This window comes from Anopheles stephensi, chromosome X (genome assembly GCF_013141755.1).
Source record: "Anopheles stephensi strain Indian chromosome X, UCI_ANSTEP_V1.0, whole genome shotgun sequence".
NCBI classification, from domain to species: domain Eukaryota; kingdom Metazoa; phylum Arthropoda; class Insecta; order Diptera; family Culicidae; genus Anopheles; species Anopheles stephensi.
This window is the reverse complement of record NC_050201.1, coordinates 10,735,588-10,762,085: the sequence shown is the minus strand read 5'-3', so window position 1 is coordinate 10,762,085 and position 26,498 is coordinate 10,735,588. Positions and strand designations below refer to the sequence as shown.

At 43.4% G+C, this 26,498-nt stretch overlaps 2 protein-coding genes across 18 annotated transcripts in view; both read left to right on the top strand.

Annotated features, from left to right (window-relative positions):
• Window positions 1-166: 166 nt before the first annotated feature.
• LOC118506825 lies at window positions 167-9,725 on the top strand. 7 transcript variants are annotated; one of them, XM_036044521.1, is made up of 11 exons: window positions 167-393; window positions 1,868-2,278; window positions 2,343-2,392; window positions 2,463-2,907; window positions 2,981-3,827; window positions 3,895-4,029; window positions 4,118-4,908; window positions 5,177-5,236; window positions 5,315-5,910; window positions 5,982-6,306; window positions 6,376-9,725. In XM_036044521.1, exons 2-11 carry the CDS (start codon window positions 2,237-2,239, stop codon window positions 6,541-6,543), a joined length of 3,459 nt encoding a protein of 1,152 aa, XP_035900414.1. In that variant the 5' UTR covers window positions 167-393; window positions 1,868-2,236; the 3' UTR covers window positions 6,544-9,725. The 7 variants fall into 7 exon arrangements, with proteins under 7 accessions (XP_035900414.1, XP_035900465.1, XP_035900442.1 ...); XM_036044572.1 differs by having other exon boundaries at window positions 270-388; XM_036044549.1 differs by having other exon boundaries at window positions 270-393; window positions 1,853-2,278.
• Window positions 9,726-11,366: 1,641 nt separating this feature from the next.
• LOC118506785 overlaps window positions 11,367-26,498 on the top strand; it is a 49,440-nt gene continuing 34,308 nt past the window's right edge. For 2 of the 11 annotated variants that reach the window (XM_036044490.1, XM_036044470.1), the window contains exons 1-2: window positions 20,142-20,978; window positions 21,441-21,613. The gene's annotated coding sequence lies outside the window, so the exon portion shown is untranslated. The other 9 variants (XM_036044432.1, XM_036044442.1, XM_036044413.1 and 6 more) reach the window with 9 other exon arrangements.

The window sequence follows — 26,498 nt, the reverse complement described above, 5'->3', positions numbered from 1 at the left end:
CTCGTTTTCTTTGTGTTCACAGAGATGACGTTTATTCCTTGTTTCTCCAAATCGCCCCCCCCCCCCCCCCCTAACTCCTCTACGGGTTTGTTTTTCAACTCACGTTTGACGGTTGAACTTCTACGCGCATGTGCCTACGTTAGTGGGAGAAGCGCATCTCTGCTGACGAGCACGGGAAAGAATCGCCTCCCAAGTCGATGTTTGCAGTCTGGGCGCTTACCGTCCGGATTGGTTTGTTCCCGAAACAAACAAACAAAAAAAAAAACAGGAAAACACACATTGTTTCTAAAGTAAATCAGAGTTTAGTTTAAGTGATTGGTGCAAGGTGGTTTGGTTTTTTGGCTGTGCAATCGATGTAAGAAGGCGAAGGCGACTTGGTGTGGATATGGTAAGGTGAGTAAAAGATGCATCGTTCGCTACCATCTGTTAGCCCTCCCGCTATGCTTTGTGTAGTAGTAGCACAAATAAGGGATTGTAGGACGTCTGTGTGTGTGTGTGAGAGAGAGCGAGACAGGATAGAGGGAAAGAAAAGAGATGAGTCAACCACTACCATCAACCAAAACCGTTGCGTTGGCGCCTTCCACCTTGTGAAACGTAAATAAATCCCACAAGTGTCGCTAGGACGCTGTCAAACGTACTGCATCCGTTGGCGTTGTTTGTGTGCAAGAACGGGGTGGTTTTTTTTTGTTTGTTAGCGAGACGCATTTATGAGCTCTACGCAACAGTGCCTCCTGGTGCAATTCTTCTTCTTCGGCAATATTTTGATATCCTTCCGATCTAGTACTATTATTGGTGAGAGGTTCACGTGAGCGGGATAGGGGCAGACAGGTAGGTATCGCTGTGCTGGCAGAAGGTAGATAACACCTTGTTGTTCACCATCAAGAATAAATTCCTTAATATGTTTGAAGAGTTAATTCTGTGACTCTGGTAACTATTTGCAAACGAAACCCGAAGTTGAAGATATTAGTCCACAAGACTTTGTCCGGAGCTCAGGAAAATACAGGTGTTACAGATATGTTAGGTGGGGACAAGGTCTAGCGAAAATCTAACGAGAGCCTAGCGGGGCTCGGAAAAAAATCTTCCCGGAAAGAGGAACTTCCCATTCCCCTGGAATGGGGGAAAAAGTGGGGGACTTGCGGGAAGTGATATGCAACAAATATCAACCTCACATGGATCGCACGGCAGGCAGAGTCGATTTGTGCGCATATACGCGCGTCCTTTGTAATACAAGCGCGCGCGTTTGGTGGTGGTAGTGGCGTGCCTGGTAGAGGAACGTTGACCGAGTTGCAGTTGGACGTCGGCAGCATTACAGCAGCAGTCTACGCTACCATCGGCCTACCATGAAGAGTCCTAATAGCTGTGATGGCGCGTGTGTCGATTGTCTGTGAAAAGATTCAGGATCCTGCACGGGATGGGGTTTCGCGTTACCAAACACTGTTTCAAACGAATGTTTGTTTTCGGTGTGTAAGTTTGCATCTGTGTGTGTGTGGGAGTATCTGTGAGTACTGTTTTAACTGCAACTGAAGGACCTGCTTGTAGCGATTTAATGCAGGGAAGGCCTGTTAATTAGTTGGAGTTGTGTTATCCCTGTGGAACTCCAATATTGTTCAATTTTCTTGAACACATCAACTCTCAGTGTAGACTCTATATCTGAAGAGATTCAAGAGATAGTGCATCTGCCCATATAAAAACATCTAGACACGGCATTTTACACATAGGGAAAAAGACTCACACACACACACATACACACATTCTTTGTTCCCTGTTTTGTCAAGCCACTCGAACCAGCCTACCGATACGTCCGTCACCCTGAGCGTATATAGCGCGCGTCTCACTCATCCTATTACTCCAGCCCTCGCTTTTCCAGCATGTGCATGTGTGGTTGTGCTAATTGATGGGTTGCAAATATGCGAAAAATGTCCGACAAGGCCGTACGGTACGGTCTGTAGCCAGTTGGTGGTGTGAGACCACGGAACCCAATTATGTGCATTAGTAGCGGTGGCTATCGGAACGGTTGCTGCTGCTGTTGCTGCACATCGACGTAAACGTGCTCCCATTTCTGGCTGTGCTAGCCCACCCCCCCAACCTGTACGTACAGAGACGTGGATAAACGAAAAGCACAGTGCAGTGGGCATATTTTGATGGAGAAGAACGTATACGACCCAAGGTACTGAACGCACGGTACGAGAATTCCTCGCGACTCTATTTAGCAGTAGCGCCCGACACTCACGACAACATGACGGCGCACGAATCGTACGGATTCATCGGGACGTGGGAGGTAAGAACTGCAACAGCTGTTGTTGAGTTGTGCAGCTATGTTCACGCCTCTACATCCGTTTCAGATTGTCGAGTCCCATCTGGAAGGCACCACGGAGAAGCTAGGTCTCGAAGGGTAGGTAGAGGTTGGGGAAAGCCACCAAATTACGACACTAACCGCTCACTATCACTCCTTACTCCGTCAGAATCAAGTTCCGGCTGGACGAAATGGGAGACATTATCTGGTACAATGATCTTATCAACACGACCTCAAACTCCCAGAATGGCGGCGCACGGGAATCGCAGTTCAGCAATCCGCGTCTAAGCTCCCTGAATGGGGCGGGCTTCTGTCCGATCAATGATTCGGCGGCAGTGCTGTTCAGCTGTGAAACGTTCGAGGTGGTGGAACTGTCGTCGAACGGGCCAGGTCTGATCTTCGGTGCGTACACCGGACATAGTATTGAGTTTCGCACCAACCACTACAATCCGGGTGAGCAGATGTCGCTGCGGTGTGACTGTTGGTGCGAGCTGCACTGTCAGCGCGTGAAGGAGGACCAGTCGGTTGGGCAGGAGGAACCGTTCACGCTGATCTCGGTGCTGGATGATGGCAACTTCTGTGATGTGACTCTCAAGAGTTGTGATAATGTAATCGTAAGTCGTGTTGACCCTGTTAAATGTTGGTTGGAGTCCCTTAACCTAAACACTCTCCTATTCCCATTTGCAGTACAACGTTCACTCGCCGATTTTGCGTTTGAATGGATTCGATTGCAGTAGTATGACGGCGGCCTCCACCTATCAACATCTCGCCAGCCGGTTTGAGTGTGCCGAAGCGCAGGCACAGCAGGTTGCTGCCAGTGCCGCCGCCCATCCACCACTGATGAAGGTTTCCTCGGTACCGTGCGCCCGGGCTGTTCGTACCGGTGGCAGCACGTACGGCCGTGGATCACTGGCAATGATGTGCAGTGTGAGTGCGAGCGCAACGCCCAGCTTGCATCCGAGCGCTCACGCCAGCCCAACGATTCTGAACCCAAACTTTCTCCTACCGCCAACATCGCTCGACTCGTACAGCCTGTCCCCGAAGCTGGTGGCCAACATATCGAACTCGTTCAATTGTCTTATGCCGACGGATGCGCACGGTACCGACGGTGGTAACACGTCCTCCATCTTTCTCGATGTGCCAAAGCGGACGGCTCACCAGACGTCCTCGTGCTCGGACTCGAACCTGCACATCGATCGGAACGTGTTCTTCTTTCCCGACGCGGTACCGGTAAGCTGTCGGGTGAAGTTTAAACCACCGTCGTCACCGTTCCGCGCCCGGAGTCCTTCACCGTTTCCGGTGACGACGCTCGATACGCCACCATCGTCACCGCTGACGCCACTGTCGGTGTTGAACAATATACCGGCGAAGATGTTGTCGACGATACTGCACTGGCTGTACTGCGAGTGTTTGCCGGATCAGCTGGATGAGGAGACGTGCATACAGCTGATCAATATGTGCGAAAGCACCACACCGCTTAGCCGCATGAGTGAACCGTGCAAGAACTATCTGCGAAACATACAGCTCAAGAAATGTAAGTTAGAGACCGTTTGCGGTAGAAGATTGTGTGTAGTCTGTTTAACAAGTTTTTATCTCGCTAGTTGTAATCGATATCATCAACGATCTGCATGACAGTCTGAATAATATGATACAGATGGTCAATCCGAGCACCATCTCTCATAGTCCCTGTGTGCTGTGTCAGGTGTTTAAGGAAGGCGTTAAAGAGTGTCTCACAGGTAAGTGATGTGTTTGGCAAGCTATCGCTTTTATTCTAATCTCACTAAATTGGAACTCTCTTTCGCTTTGTTTTGATCCCCTCTTCAGCTTTTGTGAAGCTGCTCCAATTTTGTAACATCTTCACCAAGGATGCTACAACCTTCACCCGCCAGCAAAGGCATGAGATCATCAAGTACGTTCGAACCCGGATGCCAATCTATCTGTCCCAGGTGCATCAACTCCTACAGAACGTGAACCTTGTCCTAGGCAGCCTATCGCCAGACGATCGTAACGATCTCGTATCGTATCTGGTGCCAGAAATAACTGGTGCCCTAGAGGTGCTAACGTCTGCCGTGTCCGAAATCAAACTCTCCCTGGAGGAGGTCTGTAAGGATCTGAAAAGCAGCCAGCAGGAGCAACAGCAACAGCAGCAAAAACTGCACGAAAGCTCCGTTCAACCTCAGGGACGCTCACCTACCGGGAATCGGAGTGGTGGATGTGGACGCAGCACCCAGTACGCACAGCTAGCCGGGAACCGGTCCGGTACCGAGCGGAACCGTAGCCATGGTCGCAACACGTCCACCACAATGCAGTCCCGGCTCGGCCAGAGCACGTCCGAGTCCGACCTAAAGTTCTTCCTGTACATGTACGAGGTGAAGAAGATGCGTGATATTTATGGGCGCGTAACGAATGCGCTCGAGGTGCTACTCCACAAGAAGAACACGTTCAACGAGATGAACCTGCTGCATCAGCATCAAACGGTGCGGCGCAATTTGGAGCAGTTGGCGTTGGAGGTGCCGGCTGCGATCGGTCAGCTGGAGGAGCTGTGCGACACGATCGACGAGAAGATTGGCTGGAAGGAGTTTAAGTTTTGCTTCAAGTTTCTCACCAGTCAAGTGGTATGTGGGTGTGAGGTTTGGTTGTTATGCTCTAGAGGGTTTAGCAGGTCTACACTCACAGTCTACGACCATGTCCACATCTAAATATTGAACTTCTACTAGGATTATCAGTTTGGCTGAGTTATCTTTATCAACTATTTGAGTCTTGCCCAAATAGTTCAGTTTGTGTACAAGTCGTAGACTACTGTGTATCTCGTACTTTGAACTTCTATTGAAGGAGAGGTTGATTGGTTTTAGTCTTGTCTCATAATATCCCATCCCGTTACAGAATGGCATCGTTTCAAAGCTGCTGGAACACAAGTCTGCCCTGAACGATGCAATGTTCTATGTGAGTAGCCTTTCATCAGCTCCGGCATTATCCGAACCATCCATTTGCTAACGATAGCCTCCAACACATTTCTTTCAGATCTCCACACTCGTACAGAAGGAACAGTTTACCTGTGCGCTTGTTGAGTTGGGTCTGCTAGACAAGCGAAGTGTCGATCCGGCCCTGCTGCACGAATGTGCTGCCCGGCGCAGTACCGTACGTTCGAGCAGCCAGCGCCAGCTCGAGTATGCAACGGTGAAAATGAATCTGGTGCAAAACCTGTGCGAATCGCCGACTGCCTCCCACAGCAGCCTGTCGAAGAATGCGCTGAAGTTGTTGCATTCGGGCCAGTTGGCGGATATGGAGTTTGAGGTGGTTGTGCCGCAGATGGATCTGCAGCACGAAACGACGGTCACACCGACGACGGCGGCCTCGTCGTCGTGTGACTTCAGCCCGGACGAGGGCCTATTGCTCAACGGTGCGAACACCAAGGGTGCTATCGGTGGTGGAGTGGGAAACGAAACCGCAACGGCTGTGAATGCTTCCAGTAGTACCAGTAGTAGTAACGCTAGCAAGGGTGTGAATGCGCGGGGCGCTCAGTCACACTGCTTCAAGGCACACCGGGTGATAGTGGCGGCCCGGTGCGAATGGTTTAAGAAGGCGCTACTGTCTGGTATGCAGGAGGACATTAATCGGTAAAGTGATGAAGCTAGCTGGTTCGGCGATGGACACCGGAATCTAATGGTGTTTGATTGTATCTTTGCAGTAAGATTATTATTTACGATACCTCACCGGTAATATTTCGCCGGTTGCTACTCTACCTGTACGGCGCACCGGTCGATCGATCCGTTGGTGTGGATCAGCTGTGCGAGCTGATGCTGCTAGCCGATCGGTACTCGGTCGACAATCTGAAGGCTATCTGCGAGCAAACGTTGGTCGCATCGATCGACAACGAATCGGTCATCTGTCTGTACGGCATCTCGGATCGGTTCAATGCGGCCGCCCTCAAGGCCCGGTGTCTGTCGTACCTGTCGCAGCACACCGAGCTGACGCAGCTTGACATCTTCCAGGAGCTGCCCGTGTATCTGCAGGTTGTATACCGAAATTGTCTACCGGTTTTGAAATTAGGAATTAAGCATGGGTTTCGCTCTTTTCCACAGAATGAAGTGCAGGAGCTGATACGGTGGTGCGGACGCGCACCGGAACCGTGGTGCGATCGGGGACCGGAACGTTCCAGATCAGATCGTGGCTCACGCCACAGCCTCAAAAGTCCTTCGAAGGCGTCCAAATCGTCACGGTCGCGCAAAACGTCACCATCCTTCATGTGACCGTGATGCCATTACGCTTAACCGAAGAAAAAGAAAACTTACTTATATAATTCATTGATTGCTGTGACTGTTAATCATCTGCCCTAGGCAAACGATTGCCTGAACCGGTGTTGGGCAGATGCTTAATGAATACTATACCTAAAAAAATGAAGAAAAAAAAAACACACACACACATACATCTCCGGTAGTAAGTAAAAAAAAGGTCGAGAAACAAACATGAAAAATCGATAACAACTCAATACATACATAAACACACACACACACACTTAAAAACAAGGGATTTACTTTAAGCGGCTTCTGTGGCTGTAGATAGTATTTGAAAATTTTGAACCGGAACCGACCTAAAAAAACACCGGCTGTGCAAGGGAATGTAACGCTTCCTTCAGATCGCGTGCACTCGCAGCCGTGAAAAAATAGGAATGATCAGGTGCAACTACACGAACGAAACGGGCATTGGCGTTGACGTGCATAGGTACAGTGCAGGCTAAAAATTGAATCGTTGGTATCGTGATATCGTTTAATTTTGATTTAGTTTTGGGCACTCAGTAAACGATTGAGTTAATGATTGATAGAGGACAAATAACATAATACACCCACCAGCAGTAGCAGCAATCCAATATGGCGACGTTTTTTTTGTTGCAATTTTACGGTTATCGGTAGTTAGGATAATGGGTAGGATGGGTAAGAAAAGATCACAATCTTTTTTTCGGAGGAAAAGAAAGCAGAGAGAGAGAGAGAGAGAGAAAGAGAAAGTGGAAGAGAGAGGAAGGAAGGGAGAGAGAGAGAAGAGAGCGTGCGAAAACGGTAACGATGATCAATTGCGATGGGATGATAGCTAACAGAAACTCATTTGTTCAACATCATGCGCTTAATGGATTTAAAAACCTAGCAATTAATTGAGATGTGTATAGATGTGAGTGTGTGTGTGTGTGTGAATGTCTGTGTGTGTGTATGTGTAAAGTGTATGTTGGCATGCCAGAAAAGTGATAATTGTTTTATGGTTTTTCTTTGTGTTTAATCTGTTTCGTGATTCCTAATTCATTAAAAATGTCGTGCAAAGTGCATACATTTAGGCGCTCCTATTTTAAAGGACAATTAATCTTCTCTGTAGCCACCTTTATGACTGTTTTAGCCAGGGGTCTAATGGCGTTGCAAATAATGGATGGATTTAGACAGTTCGAATAGTTGCTAGCCAAGATCTTAATCTAGTTTGTATTTTATGACATTTTTTTTTTAGTTTGAGATTGGTGATTTAATTTACTCAGTGCTCTGGCATTTAAAATTGCTGAAAATTGAAAAACCACAGTGTTTGTCGTTTGGTTTACAAGGCAATTCGTTTACGTTCTGTTTATCATTTAAGATTCTTCAGTGTGATGCACATTGCATACCTCTAGGCGCCAAAAACTTTGTTTGTAGTATATGAGGCAATTTTTCTTACATAAAGTAAATGCTATACTTTAAACTAATGCGTGTGTTATGTGGAATCAGGATAATGTTAGACCCGTGCCGATTCAAGGTTCAATTAGACAAAAACAAACCAGACAAACAATTTCTGTGGGATTGCGCGAATGTGATGACGAATTCAATCGTTCTGACTGTAACGGATAGGATAGTAGCTTCTATTACTCCTATCACTACTATTACTACATCTACTACTACTACGCGGTGCTATACGGTAGAATTGGCCGTTTAATGTTAGCATCCTTCTTGGTAGGGGATATGCCCTAGTGGATCATATGTTACCGCTAGCTGTCTTGTTCAAATCATGTTGGTCGTATCATATCGTAAGAGGGCTGCTCGTTTTGCACGGTTTTTTTTCCTCTATTTTGATTTGTTTAGCTTTGTTGTCGAAAAGTTTCTAAAACAAGCAGTTTGCGAAAGTTGATCAGACGGATTTGTGTGTGGAAGCATTGAGAGCAAATCGCCAGTATCTGTAGAACATCAGCGACTTGTTAGTGGTTAGGCAGTTTGATTTATGCTTCACCAAGATTGACTGATCTAAGAACTGTAAGAGGCTCAAGCACGTGATAACTGACTGGAACCAGATTGTAGCCAATGTCATTTTTATGCTTAAAAGAAACATGATTTAAATGGAAGGAAAATAGTTTATAAAAAAGTAATTTAATTAAGTGGTTTTTAGGTAATGAAACAAGTGTCTACATGTCTAACACAATAAGCAATTTTGATACCATACACAATGGAAGTACGTCTTATTGTTGATATGCCTCTAACAGCACAGCATTGTTTTGGAGACATGGTGACATTTGTTTTAGGATCTGAATGGCACTGTACATTCTTATAAGTTAGCAAACATTTCTATGTATTTAAAAAAATATTATTATCAATATATTAAATTATATTATATTACCAATGGAAAAAGTAATTCAAGTGGTAATGTTCTAGAATGATTACAAGTGCTTACAATACTTTTCTTTAGAGCTATGCCTACAAAGGGAAAGGTATTGGTCAGATCTTAATGTTTTTTTGCTATATCAAAAGCGCAGAAAAACAAAATCTCAACCAAACGCTTTTGATTGATTTATGTTTAGGAATTGAGCCTAAAGGACTACTGAGCATAAGTGAGACTGGTCTGCTTCCGTGTGCTGAGTGCTAGCGACACGCGATAGGCTATATTGTGTCTAGACAACAATAAGAATTTGACGAGGGAAGCAAAAAAAAACACGTATCAGCTAACGAGGAAATGTGCATTACTGTTCTAAAGTAAATAGCTGGAACCACCACCACCATTAACACTAGAAGTCAATATACATACAAAAAAGTAAACAAAAATAATAGTAAAAAAAAGCAAACAAACGATTAACATACAAATATATAAATATAGAAAACAAAATAATTATAAAATTGAAACAGAACACATTGCGAGCAGGCGACGAACAGAGGAACAGTTGAAAAGAGGAGTGGCAAAAAAAGGGGAAGTTGCTAAGAGGAGCGAACGGGAAGGATAAATTCTAAATTACATTAAAGTTGCTGTGAATGTATTGTATTTGCCATCAGAACCTTGTGCAGAAAAAAAAATTGTTCTTCTTTTGTCAACAAAACAAAACAAAACAAAAACCTTTTTCACTCTCCACACATTGTTGATGTGAAATGCTGTTAGGGTATGAATACTTGTAAGTGAGTGAATTATCGATGCGTCAATAAACACCTACATCTACTTAGTATCGGTTTCTCTATATTTTTTTAAAATATTTTTAGTTTTTTTCTTAGTCAAAAAGATTGGCGGTTAATATCAAATTAAAAAAAAATCGGTCATTAAAAAGTTCGATTTTTTTCAGTAGTTTGATTTGATTTAAAGTTCGTTAGGTAAAGTATTTATTCAATTGTGGTACAATTTTTTTTTAGTTATTAGTAAAATTTGATTGAGTACAAACAACTGGCTGGCTTAATTTGATAAAGTACTGGGCGCCTCCATAATTTGAAAAGTACTGGGCGCCTCCTTTTGACAGCCAACGTTAGTCCTTCAAAAATTAGTATTTTTTCCAAATTAAAATTAAACATTTTTTTTATGATGTTTAAAGTATTGTGGTATTGAACTTTGCTAAACACAACTCAATATTACTCTGTCTTCACCGAAAAAAAAATCTGCATAGCAGTACCCATAAGATGAGCGATTTCTTTATCGTTCTCTGCCTGTTATCAGTATCCACCGACGTGCACAGCCGCCGAAAAGCTAGGCAAACACACGTGCGTTGCAAGAACCGGGGCAAGAAGTCTGTCAACTGCCAACCAGTGTCCCATGTCCAATGTAAACAGTACGGGATTGTTTTTTTTTGCCTTCGCACGATTGCACAGTAGATGCGGCGCATGAGCAATGCAACCCCCGTGTAAACATCATAATATTTCCAAATCCGTTACCATAGCTACAAAATCGGCAAGTTACTGTACGCTGTAAGTGCAGATACCGCCCGTGCAGGAATACTGGTGCAAGCGGGTGCACACGAACTACTAAATCGATTTCGACATTTTGTTTTGTTTTACAGAACAGTGACATACAAAATGAATTGTCAGTTAATGTTTTGTAGAATACTCAAGCTTAGTAGATTGATGGACACCAGTTGAAGAGTTTATGGAGAGAAAATGCTCGAGTAAAGTCTTTCCTTCCGAAGACAGCACTTCTCCAAGTATCATCTCCAACTGTCAAACTGTGACGTTTGTTTACTATCAAAGAACGCAAGTTGGGATATTTAATTTCTTGGAGTACCGAAGGAGCTCCTTCCAAGGTACATCTCCAATTCCAGAAAATTTTTGGGATGTCTCCAAAAAACTAAAAAACCCTCCGAAGCTAACAACCCTCACATTTGACAGTTTCTGCGCTCCCAGGTCTGTCCTCACTAAGAACAGACAGATGGCAGTTTTACCCGCTCCGGAACTCCGGACCAAAGAAAACAACACCTTTCCCTCCTGGAACGTGTAGAAACAGCAAGCTCTCCTGTTTCCTCTCTTTGAACGCCGAGAATCGAGAAGTCGCTCATCTTTTCCCGGGAAGATGCTTTTCTTCCGTCGGTTTTTCGTTTGATACCCTCCCACCGACCACCGACCACCCTGGAACTGCTGGAATAGCAGTAAAAAAAAAAAACGGTTGCAGCTCCGGCGTACAATGCCAAATAGCTGGAGACACCACGATGCGAGCACCACACACACACACACACACACACACACACAGATTGCCACAGCCTGGGCTGAAGAGTATTTAGAGTGGGAGGGAGGGGGTGAGGGGAGGAACCAGTATGGAACGCGTGCGCAAACATCGTCCAAACATCGTCCGAAAGGGAGACAGGAAGTCGCGTTCGGGCCACACTCTCCTCACATACACGGAGCCACACAGACACACGGCGAGGTGGAGACGTCTTGTACAAAACGTCAAAGAAACGCATACACGTGCGAAGACACGTACAGGCGCGGGATCTCGGGTTCGGTGAAACGTTTTTATAGTTTGTCTTCCAGCTCCAGTCACATCAAGACTTCCTCTGCGATGAGTTTACATAACCCGCGCTAGATTGTGCCCGAAACCGTAGACGGGGTTTTGTTTGTATGCCCATATCTCACTAGCTGGCTGCTGTTGTGACATTTAGCTGGACTTGGTGCGTGCAACGTGCGTGGCTGTGTGTGTGTGTGTACGTTCGTGCGTGACCCCGCACGGCAAGGTGGCCCGCATTCTTCACGGATTTCGTTACAGAAGTATGTGCTGGTGGTGGAGCGGGTGGTAGTGGTTGTCAGCACCTGGCGTGCTGTTTGTGCGGTCTGTCAAGCTTGCCTATTGTTTTTCTACCACGCCTCGTGCTGTTAACAGAAGGAAATGGGTTTTGCCGATGACTGCCGACCGTGCCAGTGTGCGGGAGTGCGACAGCACGATCGGTGGTGACGTTCGGTTTGGTGCAACAGAGAGGCACAACGTTGCATGCGTGCGTTCGCCAGTGAGCGAGTGAGCGTGTGAACGAGAGAGTGAGTGAGCGAGTGAGTGAACGGTTCCTTAGTATGGAATGTTCGCAAGTGATTCCTTAGCGTGTTACGTAGGTTGCTGGCTTTCGTTTAGGTAATAGTAATTTAACCCCATCATCCTCGGTCAAACCGTTTGCCCAAGCGCTGATTGTTGTCATCGACGGCGAATCCTTCAACGGTTCTCTACACCCCAACGATCAAGCTCCAACCAGTAACGGCTCAACACATCGCTTACCGGTCGGTACGGATGACGCATGTGTGTGTGTGTGAAATTGTATGTGTGTGTGTGTGCGTGTCGTATTCCGGTGCCAACAGCAGTAGCCCCCAAACAGACACCGATCAACCTCCAACTCCAAGTAAACTCTTCAAACGGCACGTACCGAAGGTGATCTGTGTCCTTTTGCGTGTCCTTTGCAATAAGGAACCGAGCATAGATTGTATGCGTGTGTGTGTGTGTGTGTGTTTCGGTGTGTATTAGAAAGAGAGCGAGCAGAAGGCAGATTGCTATTTTTTTGCGACGTTACGTCTCGTCTTCCCCGCTTCGCAACGGCACCAAGCCATCTTCTGCAGGGAAAATGCCCACAAATTGGCCATAAAGATGCGAGCGGTATCGACGAGTCCCAGCTACTTTTCCGTGCGACCTTGCCCTTTTTGCCTGGCAAACCATGCAACGCCAACCCATCAAACAACGCTGCGAGCTGCTTGGGCCGATTACGACCCCCTTGCAAACAGAGCGATAAAAACGGTCTCCACCTAGGGGAGGCACCCTCGTGCCAAATTGTCTGCGACGTTCCTAGCAGTGAACTTGTTTCGATTGTCCCAACTGTCTCTGGTTCGTTCCAACTGTGCAAGTGGAACCGAATTGCACAGAGGTACCAGGTTGCGTGATAGAAACGGTCTTGCTGGACGACGAAGCCACGGAAGACACGGGGACGGCCTCTGTCAGGTGTAGTGAATAGGAAGATGTAGGGATCGTGGGGGTCAGTGTGATTTTCGGTTTGGAGAATGATTTACTGTCTCCGTGCAAAATGACTCTGGTTGATTCATTGCCGTGGAGCTTTGTTTTCCACCGGTCCTCCTGGACCGAGACAAAAACGGCAGGTTAGATTGAGCGTATCGAGGATGGTCCGTGTAAGGGGGCGCTCGTGGTAACGCGGCAGCCACTTAGGAGCCTTGGAGCTTGAAGTGTACCGTAACCTGAAGGATCCCCTCTAACGTGGGGTAAACTCACGAAGTGGCAATCGCTGTGTGTACCGCTTATAACCGACCGTAGCAAATATAGCTCGCTCTCCGTGCACGTCACTGCACATGTGTGCCCTCGACGAAGAAAAAAGGCGAATCCTGAGCGACTCGGGGTTTTTTGGTGCGGTTTTGTTGTTGTTGTTGTTGGTTATATTTATTCCTCCCATGCTTTCCCATCCTCTACCGCCCGCTGAAGTTTGACAGCTCTGCTAGATCCAGCTAGCGCTCCGCCACCAGAGCGTCATCTTCAGGTACTGCTACCCCGGGCACGGTGCTCCTGCCGGAACGAGCGCGCGCACCGTATGCGTACAGCGCTGGGTGGGACAGTGCTAGGGGGTTGTAGGGGGCACATCAACATCTGCCGATTGCGAATGTGAAGTGGTTGGAGGCGTTCTCAAGGAAGAGCGAGAAAAGAAGCAGGAACGATACAGCCTGCTCAAGTCGTACACTAAAAAAAAAGGAACACTAGACGGAAATGTCGTGAGAGAGATATAGGGAGAATGAAAGACAGAGAGAGAGAGAGAGAGAGAGAGAGAGAGAGAGCGAGAGTTAGAGAGCATCCGTACCAATCTAACGTCGTCAATCTTGAAGCAGGTAACAGCAAAGACGGTAGTAATTGTAAAAAAAACTGTGGGGCGGAGGCGAAGGAAGATCAAGCGAAAGCCACAAGCCCCGAACCCTGTGAGCCGGGCCGAATCGGGGGTGGGGTGGCCGAGAAAATCTGTTCTTTGATGAAGCGAAGCGCGACTTCGTATGAATCGATGCGAGCAAGATTGGCAACAAGCGTATGGGGTACGGGAAACCCGTGGGTCCCCAAGATATTGAAGATGCTAAGAATTAGCAGCAGCAGCAGCAGCTAGATAAGAAGCATTTGTGGGGGTTTACCAGCAAGAAGAAGAAGAAGAAAAAAACACTCCAACAGACAGGAAGGCATGGTAACGTCATTCCGTTCAGTTCACACTCGGTTCGCGCGCGCGTGTGTGTGTGTGTGTGCATGGATGAGTTATCTACTTGTAGAAGTTACCAACCATTACCGGGAAGCAATGTGATGACGACCCTGCCAGTGATAGTCTTGAGCATTTTAAAACGAATTCTACCAACGTCTTGCGTTCTAGAGTTCTCGCTACGGATCTCTCAACACGCTGAAGCCGGCAGGAGGGAAAAGATTGTTTGCGGGGGGGAAGGGGTGGGACTGGGGACATTCCTTTACCGTGCATAAAGTATCTTCATTCCATCGCAGCCGCTTTATCGATATAACTTCACCAGAATTAGATGGTGAACTTTATGGATGCGCACGGTGAAGCGCCTTGGTATACGGTTGCTTGCGATTCGGTTCACCTTTGCCATCCAGTTTTGATACCTTTGAAATAGTTGATTAAGCAAGCTGCCTTTTATAGTTTATCGGAGGGGGCGAACCATCCCGGATGAAGCACGATAGTAATCGCACCACATGTAGCTATTATAATACTAATCTAAAGTGCACACATATATTCGTTAATGTAAATCAACTCCCCCGGTTTTCCAACTGTGTGAATCGTCCCGCAGGGGATGAGTGTATGTGTGTGTTTGCTCACCCCTCCCCCCGTTCCCCTCTCGGAACTCCCGCTTGCACCCCCCTCATTGTTTACGTAACCTGTCTCTCTGTCGCAATAAAGTACACCCGATCGAGCTGCGCTTGGTTGGAGTGGTGGTTTTATTTCTTGCTCTCCAGAAGATGCTGTTTGTTTTAGTATGTTTTTTTGCGCGCCCGTCTTCCAAGTGTAGTCCACTTACGGGCCGGGTGCTTCGAAGGTGGGCCGATTGCAAAAACAGCACCACGGTTGCTGCAAAGCACAGTGCATGATGTTGTTTGTTTGGGTGACATCGAGCCGCATCGAGTGCAGCGAGCAGAAGCGCACTCGGTGGACCGTGCACGCACTTTTGCGTTCGCGAGCGTCATAAAGATCAACGCTGATGGTTGGGTGTGCAATAAATTTGCGTCGCATCCTGTGTGAAGGAATGCCCGGCTGGAGTTGGGTTATCGAGTTGTGAGCGCCTGAAAGTATGCAACAAGCATTACGTTCGGTTGGAATGCTTGTTTCTGAGGTATGTGCATGCAATGCAATTTCTGTTTGTTTGGATGTGCAAGCCAATATATTTCAACTAATCATAATAGTTCGATCGAGCTTTGGTGGTAATGGTCTTTATACGGCCAGTGCATCGTTTATAGAATTCCGTCCTTTCGAACCCCAGGGCCAGCAATTAAGGCTAAAGCTTCTCTAGGATGAAAAATTGTCTCCTTCTACCTAATTACTTGCCGATCGTCAGCAAACATTTTTCGATCGATTGCATACTTTTAGGCAAAGTCTGACATTTTCGAAACTGGAATCTCAGCGAAACCACTTTGAGTTATTGTTGAGTGGCACTTATATTATTGAAATCCCCGATGGAGGGACGATATCGAACAGTTAGAGCCTGAAAGTATGCAACAAGTATCAAATTGAGCTGGATTACGAGTGCTGAAGCAAGTCCGTTTGATTCTGAAACCTTCTGGCCTGTGGAAAGGGTGTTGAAACGTTAGCATGGGCTGACTACCGAGTTTTGGTTGGGGTGCTTGATTTGAGTTCTTGGAAGAAAAGGAAGAAGAAAGAGATTACGTGCATTCAAAAGCAAGGACAAAACTTATCTCCCAAGCGATTGCATACTTTTAGGCAATGGCTATTATTTTAAAAAGACAATTCCGAGTGAACCACTTTGAATCATCGAGCTCTTGGGAAAGGAATAACGAGCTTCCTCATGACGTTATGATTTCGAATAGGGGGCCGCCTAATAGTATGCAACAAGTATAGCTGCATTCAATCCAATTCTATTGTGCGGTCTGCCGGTCGAGGTGAAAATGGCGCTGCCGCTGCGGATCATTAATCGAGTCCCGTCCGAACCGGAGTAGGCTTCCTCCAAGTGTTTTCAAAGGAGGTAGATCGTAGTAAGACCCTTTTAACACATTGAATTAGGAAGAAATTGATCGTTTGACATTTAGTTGACTGTAGCAACTGTTTGGATTTTTCCTAATTATTTCTACGGCGTAAAACCACTCATCAAACAACTTTCAATCGATAATACATTCAAAGGAATCTTTTTTAATCGAAAAGTTGTTGATTTATTTTTTTGCATCGATCATTCTATCTATCAAATATTCATCTCAGTGGCTGAAGATGCAAAAAGAAGAACTGGCTCTTACGTTGGTTGGTACGCACGGCAGGCTATAAGCTTGTTGACGTTGGAGAGACGCAGAGAGAGGAATAAGAAGACGATGTGCATTTAACAGGAAGCGCTATTTGCTACTGTCAAGAAAAAGATTAATAACGTACAAATTTTCTAGCGATTGCATACTTTTAGTCAAACCCTGAAAATTTAGAACAACAATTTCAGTCAAACCAAGCTAAACGTTTTTGATCGCTTGCGGCTTACGTTTTGCTTACTTTGGTTCATCTGTGTGCAATAAATGCACTTATGATAATGAATTTCCTGATGGAAGAGTGATAGCAAATTATGAGCGCCTGAAAGTATGCAACAAGTAACAAGGTTGGTTGAATATCGTAAGAGTCCATTTTGTCATATACTTGAGCGATAATTTTCTTTATCCAATCCAGTTTATATTGAACTATGGAATTATAATTTCCTTAGCTTATTGATAGAAGCAACAAGCTCTCCTGAAACACACACATTACCTTAAAAACAACACCCTTCACAATGGTCGTTTGCTATCTCTCTAGGTTTGTGCAGAAAAATAGCAAATGTATTGAAAACATGTAGGAATGGAAATTATGACAGAAAGAGCACATAAGATGCAAATCCAATGCATCTAATAATTGTGTTGGATTAAAACATTCTACACCGATTGTGTAGTCCATTGTTGTCAAGTAACCTGCCAATAACCCCTGCATCATGAGGTTCGACTCATCCAAATCTATATGTCTTTCTGCAACCGTTGCATGCTTTCCGGAATTTTCCTGATGGTCCAATTTTATATGCACCTAGCACGTTGATCGATCCGAAGCCGTTCCCTCTTAGTGAGGGAGCTGACTGTTCAACTGCGTGATATAAATAATAGTCCAGTAAGACATTCTATGACCGGCATTGATCTAGCAGATCGTAAATACAAGAAAGAGAAGTGCTGAAGGAAATCGATGCCGGTTCACATGGCAGGAATTGATGTCGAATCTCATAGACCCCGACTGGCTGTTCAGAAATGGTAACACCCGGAGAACATATGAAGTAGAACAAAGTGTCTGTACTTCCAGGAAAAAAATTACGTACTTTACAAAACAAATAAGGTTTTTTTGCTTCTGAGAAAAGATTGAAAAATGGCTGAAATGGTCGAATTGGCGCAAAAAATCATCATCAATCAATCAATCAATTCAATCAATGTGCTTTGGTCAGTGGTTAATGTAAAGGATGTACATCAAGATAAATGTGAAAAAAACCATTTTGTATTAGTCGTGGACTTTAGAATCGTTCTCAAAGTATAGTAAATTAATTTTACATGTAGAAATACTAAGTCTGTTTTGGACTGACCTATACACTGATCTTCATCGGAGTAAAGAAACGAGCACAGGCAAAATTCAAAACTATTGGTGAATATAGTCCTTTTTGTATGTAGATGTAAAGGCGGCCGAGGTGGTAATGGCGCCTGTCTTCACACGACAGGACCGGGGTACAAATTCCATGTAGACCTCCTCTCCGTACGGAGCGCTGACTACTTTGCTTCGGGTAAAATTAACTCGCAGAAAGCCAGAAATGGCAGGCCGAATCTTTTAGAGGTAGCAGTGCCAAGGAAGAAGAAAAAGAAATATTTTTTGAAAAATAAATAAATTGAAAAAAATTTTTATGCAATTTGGAGACGGATATAGACAAAGTCATCTCTACGGCAAACTTAGCAGCAGTTTAAAAATAATTACTTTACCATTGATAATAGATTTTTCTATCTATGGGACAACTTATTCTTCTTCTTCTTCTTCTTCTTGTGCCTAACGATCTCTTAGGTTATGCCTAAGGTCTTAGGAACTATATAATTTTCTATCAAAATAAACGTGATTGACTTATTCTTATACTGAAGAAACATAGAGCGAAAATTTCATAATAATTTGGGCGGCTGTTTAATAGGAGGTCGGTAACAAACACTACGACACTAGATAAATTTTATTCTAAGGATGGACATCATCAGTTGAATTCGTTTAAAAACGAACCAAATAATCCTCTTGCCTTCTTTAATACACACAGGTCTTAATATTGTGAAAATTTGTTTATTATTTCTAATTATATAAAGAAATATGAAATAAAATATAGAGCAGTGTTGATTTTAGCACTGATTTGGCTGTGCTTTTCTAAAGAAGATGAGCTATCGCTGTCTTAGTTAAATCTTGCCAGCTATCGAACATTGGCAAAGTTTATTCCATCACGCCGATTACTCGTGGGATGAAATCAAACCTATTTAGGAACGGGTCAAAAAACAATCTTAATTAAACATGTGAAAATAGCTTATGTGAAAAAAACTGGTTTGACGTAAAACATAAAAAATTATAGGCTAAAAATTATAGGCTAAAAATTGAACAGGTTCGAAAATTTTGCCTTTTACCCGCAACTAATTAGTCACACTCCAATTTATAAGCGATTGCATACTTTTAGGCAATGCGTAATATTTTAGAAAATCAATCCGATCCAAAGCACTATAAATCATCAAACTCCCGGAAAAGGCTTAACGAGGTGTTTGAAGTTAACCTTTCACTTGGACTTTGTTTCACTTCTGGGCGAATAGAATGCGTTGCACTTATGCTAACGAATTTCGTAAACTTGTAGCGATTTCAAACTGTGGTCGCCTGAAAGTATGCAACAAGTTTTAAATTGGGCTTGAATGCATGGCTTTGAAGCAGGTGCATTCAATTCAATTCGATTGGATGGCCCGCTGGCCAATGCGATATTGGTGCCAGGATACCAGGGACCGTTTATCGAAACTTGCTCGCACCGGATAGTCTCCCCGTATACAGAGGCTATCCAGTGATGTGGTAGGCACCGAAACCGCTTGAGATTGGCGAGACAAAGAAGAAGACGATTTGCATACGCAACAACTATCTTCTCGTGTTAAGTATACTCAAGCACTATCTCATGGCAATTAGCAGATCACTAGCAAACGATTCAATTGTTTAGCGATTGCATACTTTTAGGCAAAGTCCGATTTTTTATAACAGCAATCTCGGCGGAATCAATTTGAATCATCGAACGCCAGGAAACTTTAATTTTGTTTCACGTGTGTGCCAATAAAAATCGGATTGTGAGCGCCTGAAAATATGCAGCAAGCATCGAACTGGGCTTTAAAACATCGTCACTGATGCAGTATTTATGTACCAAATATTAATAATATTTGTTGTCCTTTGTTGTTGCCTGTTTATCGGATTCCGTCTCGAACCGGATAGTCTCCCCATACCCAAGAAAGCAAGTTATAGTAGACCAAACCCTTTAGGATTAGAAAAAAATCAGCGGAGAAGACAGACACACAGCTAATAAGCATTGAATAACAAGGTCTTCAAACGCGCTCAAGAACTATCTCCTTCTACCTCAGCACATCATTAGCAAACGCTCCAACGTACTAGCGATTGCATACTTTTAGGCATTGGCCGATAGTTTAGAAAACAACAATCTCAGCAGAATCGTCGAGCCCCGGGGATATATTTATTTTTGCAAATCTCAACGAGCTATTTCGTGTGAGCTGATCGAGAGGGATGTGGGGGAGAGGAGAATGCGGGTATGGTGGGAGTGGGTGGAGCAAAAACAGAAAAAAAGCAACAAATGGCACACGCGTTCGCGTCGGTCGCATCGATTCCCGCGTATCGAAGGGAAAACAATAAACGTCGCGGGCAGCAACAAGCAGAAACAGGCATACAATCCTGGAGAAACCATCGCATGCCGTACCCGACCCTGTCGATGCTGTGTTGCTCTCGATTGTACCAACGCGGGCCATGGATGCTTCGTGCCCTTTCTGACCGCGCGCCGGTCAGATGGTTTCCTTTCGATTTTTTTTTGTTTTTTGTTTTGGTTGTTGTTTGGGCCAGGCAAATGAGCAGCATTGAACTTCGCGCCGAGCGTGTTGCATCGGGAGAGCCATTACTGGTAGATCCCTGGTGCAGCTGCTTACCATCGAAAAGGGGTTTGGGGGATAGCGTGCGTGTGTGTTTGTGGGTGTATGCGTATGTCTGTTGCTTCCTCGCTGCCGATGAGAGTGTGCGATGATCGGCAAACGGTAGGCAATGGGGGATGTGCGTGTGTGTGTGAGTGTGATTGCAGTTGGAGGGTCCAACTCCCGGACGCACCTCGGAATATCTCTTCCAGCCCGAGTGACGACCGATACGATTCTCTCCCATATACCGACGTCCACTGCGCTGCGATCTCCGGGCAGCTCACGCAACAAACCTCCAAACAAAAACAAAAAAACCCTCCCCCCGGAGAGCGAAACGGGGCCAACTATCAACCGACCGTGGGCAGAAGCGCCGGGAAAAGAGCGGAGGTGTAGGCGAGTTGGTCCGGGTTGCGTTTGACTGCATATAAGGCGGCCACACGGCCGACAAGCGTTATTCCAGTGCAGTGTCTCGTGCAGTGCGTGCAGTAGTGGTGCAAGTGCAGTCGCTGGTGCGTTTGCTACTTGTCATAGCGTCGGTTGGTTTGGTTCGCTCGGTTATAGTTCTGGTGTCGTGCAAACTCCGGTAATTGTTTGTATTGATGTTACCTTCCACCGAGTGCTAGAGAAATTCACCTAGCGAGGGTCAGGGTTTGCGCTTCCTTTTTTTTGTGTTGTTGAACCTTGCTGGATTTTGTGCAGACTTTTGGGGCAGCCATCTATCAACATCTTTTCCCTTTCGGGGGAAACGATACGCAACAATCAACTCGCCGAACTCTTGCCAAAGCAGATGCGTTGATGAGGTTCGCTACAGATGCACGAATTTAGGGTGTTTTGCGCTACATTCTTTGTTTTGTCCTAGAGTTGCTAGAGAGATCTCTTGTCTTCTGCTAGCAAGAAGCATAGCTCAACTTCAAAATATTCGTTTAATCCATTCGAGGAGCTCAAGAAACGCTCAAGTCACAGAGAGAAGTCCCTTTTGTTTTGCTATCTACCGCATCAGACACCCAGTATATCAAACTCCCTTTACCGTCGATCGGTTCCACAGGGCTTCAGTACCATCTGTTGCAAGTCCAGTACAGTGACGATAAACCAGAGTGATCGAGTGTAGATCAGACCAACCGAACCACTGTGTGTGAATTGATAGTGCACAACCAACTGTACGGCGGTGGATGGAGTAGAGTGGACGGACGGCGCCATGCAACACGCTTGATTCAGTCGGTAAGTACCGTGCATGAGCTATTTTTTGTTTTTTAATATCTTCCACCCAATATCCTCCCCAAAAAGGTGTCCTTATATGTTCAGTGATGTGTTCAAACCAGTGCGCAGTGCAATATCTGGTTAGGTATGGTCGAGCATTGTGAGGATCGCTGGAACTGAAAAGGGACGCTTCAATTATGGCTTCCAGTGAAGTTGGTTGTCATAAACGTCTGCCTTGTGCCGCACTGCAATATCCATTAGCCAGTCCGGGCAACCTAAACCTTCCCGGGCAAGGTCTTCGAAAAGGCCTCACGCCAGCTTTACCCCGAACGGCTAATTGTAATAGCGCCAAATTTCGGCAGCATATCGCGATTGATTACTATTAGCGTGAATATTACCGCTGCCCAATCGCACCAGCTCGGCACGAGTTCGCGCCAGAGCAGACTGTCGCCAGGTGGCAGATGATACACCTCTGTTCTACTGCTAAGGAAATCTTGACCAGGGAACATGCACCACCGGATGTGTATGTCCGCTTGGCCGTGTGGGTGTGTGTGAGTGGTTTGCTGCTTGCATCAGCCTGCTGGTTTTCCCTGCTTTGGAACCGTAAACCACCATTAGCCATTTGTGATTTGCGATTGCTCACCGGTGGCGAAGAAGCGAAGTTGACGCCGTCGTCGCTGCCATCCGGGAAGGATTCCATCCGGAGCTGTTTTGGGGGCTGTTTCTGTCCCAAGTTCAATTACTTAGCCACATCGGGTTTGATGCAGATGCGGTTTGTGGTGTCGCCTTTTTAATCAGACACTTTGTTGATGAATTGATTCTGTGGTTTCGGCACGCGATTCCGATACAGTGTGTGTGTGATGTGTCTCATTTTTGTTCCTTGACCGAGCATTCCAGTTAAATCTGTCGTGTTTTGGCCCACCGTTTATTGGTGGGGGGGGGGAAAACCCACCCACCCACTACTAATCACACAGCTCGGTGATCTAGTGTCAACAGGTAATTTAGTGTCGGTTTTGTGTGAGTGTGAGTCCATTTTTTCTCTTCCCTCTGTGTGTGTGTGCGAGTTTGATTTTACTGAAAGCTAAAGCAACGCTAGCTAATTGCCCGAGCATCCCTGTATCTATAATCATTTGTAATTAACTAGATTAAAAGCATCACAATAGTTGGGGGACGGCTTTCTAAGAATAAAAGCAACTATTTATAGGCAGATGTGAAATTCGAATTTCACTACGTCGGAAGGAAGGAATGAACGTATGGGTGCCGATCATTGTGTGTATGTGGTTAACATGCATTTCTTACTGGCTTACAAAGCTATGTAAGTGTTTATAAATTGTTAAGTGATTTAGGAATACAAATCTGAGTTGAAATGGTAAACATAAATAGAGTAGAGTGAGTGTTGAGGTCAAATATTAAATTATAAATAAAACAAAAAAAAAAAAACAGGTTTTAGTGCAAATATTTATACAAATTGATATTTTCATTAAATTGGTAAGTATTTCAATGTTTGCTGTCTGCCAATCTAATTTAAAATTCTTTTCTTGACAATAAACCGGTCTGGCTGGAATTTTACCTTCAAGTTGCTATTTTTATTCTAAATTGTTTAATCTGTTTAATTGTGTATTATGTATTCAGCTGTTATCAATCAAATGAAATATTTCACCTAAAGTAAGCTTAAATTTCTTATTTTTCTACTCTAAACCAAAACTTATTTCCTTATAAAATTTGAAATAAAAGAAAACCTTGATGGTAATACATTGCTCACATCAGACCGCCTGCAAGTATGCAATCACTGTATTCACTTTTGATGATGATCGGCGTGGTTTCAAGTTTTGCAGGCCAACAAATAAACATTTATTGGCCCAGGCCTGACCCGAAAGTTTCCTGTACCTCTTCCAGTAAAAGATTTTTTTTTATTTAGAAGTAGATAACATGTTTTTTCTAGAGAAGTAACACCAGTTTATCAAAAACATTCACTAGAACCAAGTTCTTCATAAGGACATTATTTTGACATTATTGTTGCTTTTTCATGAACATTTTAATAAACTACCGAAAATTTAAGTATTTTAGTTTTTTTATAACAAAGTAGACTTACTTTGTTATAAAAAAACTAAAATACTTAAATTTTCGGTAGTTTATTAAAATGTTCATGAAAAAGCAACAATATGGAAAAGTTTTTAATAAGTCATAAAAGTTTTTTTAATTTTATTTTACTTTTTTTAATGAAGAACGGGCTGGCTGTATTGCTAATTTTGAATTTTATGTTGAGTAATCGAAATCGAAAAATTGAAACTTTATTTTCATTAAAACCAAAATTTTTTTTTTTCCAAAAACTTTCTCGCATTTCTTTATAAAAATTTTCAAAATTTTCAATGTCTCATAAATCCAATAAATATTTTACAAAAAAATGAAAAATATCCTTATCAGGAATTTTACATGTGTTCATATATGTTTTTATAATGAATATATGATTGCGAAATGAATGTGATCACCCTCGAAAAAGTTCACTTTTATTTTGAAAATTCAATAAAATTAAACTTATTGTGAGAACTTAATACAGAACTTTATAAATTGCTCATGGTAAAGCAACAGATTAGTGAAAAAGAGATAAATTAAGCAAATGGCAAATGAATATATTGATTCATCTATGAATAACAATGGAGGAAAGAACTTCAATGTGCGATCAGGCTTTAAATTTCGCTGCAGAATTTTCACTGATCGCGATCGGGAAGCGGACTTGTGATATTTGGCACTGGTTTACTCAAACTTGTGTTGCTCGCTTGGCATTCAGTTAGTTACTGTGTATGCATTGTCCGTTTACTTGATTCATTTGTCTGAGTTCATTCTATAATTCATTCATTAAACGTCTAACCATAAATTCATACCAATACTTTAATCCAATTGATATGAAAAGCATATTCAAATTGCAACAAATACCTAAAACTTTGCTTTTAACCAAGAAATTTGTACTTTAAACAAATGTCTCCAAATAAATTGTTCATTAAAAAAACAATAACCTATTGACAACCGAATAATAAATGAACTTTTAATTATTTTCTAAATTCATGATTCAATAACAAATTGAAAATTTTACATCACAGCACAACGCAGCTTGAAAAGATTTAGTTTTATTGGAATTTCACAAAGCTTTAATACATCTACCCGGCGTGAAGCTGAATGACCGAACAGGCACTTGTTGCATTTGATGTCCATTGTAGAATGCTCGCTGCCTGTTGTAACCGGGGAACAACAGGTAGCTGCAAGAGCAGAATTTTGCAAATGCACCGCATACAATCGGGCTGGTTGCCGCACAAAATCAATTATTCAAATTGTCTCTCGCTCTCTCTCTCTCTTAGATAAAAGCATAACTTAATTAAGCACTGTCCTTCGGTTGTCAATCGTATTGCAATTGTTTCATTCAATCAATTTGGTTGATTGCTCGATTATGGAGAATTTCCTGGGGCTGGGTGAGAATGTGGTTTTTGGAAAAGCGTAAACATATTTCTATCTATACTGTTTTGCCATTATTACTCATGGAAATAGCTGTGGACGCAAATAGACAAAGGATCCTATCGGATGGAGAAGTCACAAGTGGTACTGGTGCAATCGCTTTATAATGTTAAATGAAATGATTATATCTTTACAAATGGATCATGGTTCAATCATAATCATAATGTCAAAAAATGTAATTTCATTTCTATTTTTTTATTCAAAGAGTTGATTTATTATTCATTTGTTTATAAAAAATGTATTACGAGCATATCATACAGTGCAGATGATGAGGAGAGGGTGAGTTAAGGGTTAACGGTCAGAAAAATGTGATTAGAAAAACATATTTAGGCACCTTACGATGTCTGATTGACTGTGCAAACCCTGTGTCTCAGGTCATGATCAGTTATAGATGATATATTATTTAGAGTATTTTACAATATCATTTCAATTTGACATTTTTTTTAAATACAGCTCTGTAAGCAAATTAATTATTTTATTTTTATTTTTTGAAATCTTAAAATTTTATTATATCTATTTGGCTTAATAGTTTACAGTTTATTTGTAGAGATTTACACTTTTAAAAGATTTCGTTGTAATGTGCTGAGTGCTCGAGTTCCAATTTGCTACCGTTTATTCGCTGGTTCTCCGGGCACGACCGGGGTTCAAATGCCATCCAGACTACTTTGCTACGGGTAAAACTAAGTCACAGAAAGCCAGAAATGGCAGACCGAGATCTCTCGAGGTTGTAGTGCCAATTAAGAAGAAGTAGATTCGCTGGTTCTACAAAATGATTGCATTGCACAAGTTCATTTCTTTAGAGTTCATTAAGAACTTGGTTCATTCCTATGTTTACTTTTTGCGTTCGATTTATACTGCTAGCTCCAAGCGTTGTTCAATTCTATTATATTCAAATAAATTATTCGACGAATCGTAAATCCATCAATATTCATTAAATTGGGTTTTGCAATATTCTTATCATAAATTAATTACGAATCTCAGTTCGATTTTTTAGTATGAAAAAAAATCTCCCAAGCTCAAACAAGCAGTGATTACGTTAAAATAATGTAAATCAGTTAAAACCTTGGATAAGGTTTTCAATCTCAAGCTTGCAAAGGTAATGCGAGTGCATCAGTTTGAGCATGCAGTTGTTGGAAAATTGATTGTAATTAGTCATTTTATATCAGCCAGTAAATGATTTAACCATGTAGAATATCTATTTTACAACGATTTTCTTGTGGTACAAAATTTAAAATATTTTGAATGCTTTAAACTCTTCTATTCTCATGTTAAAACTGTGATGTTTTCTCATGTTTTAATTTAAAATTTATTTTGAATTACGTTGCAAATAATGATTTAACATAATTATCTCAAAATAATAATTTTGAGCAAAAATACTTTGTGTGCTGGGCATAATTCT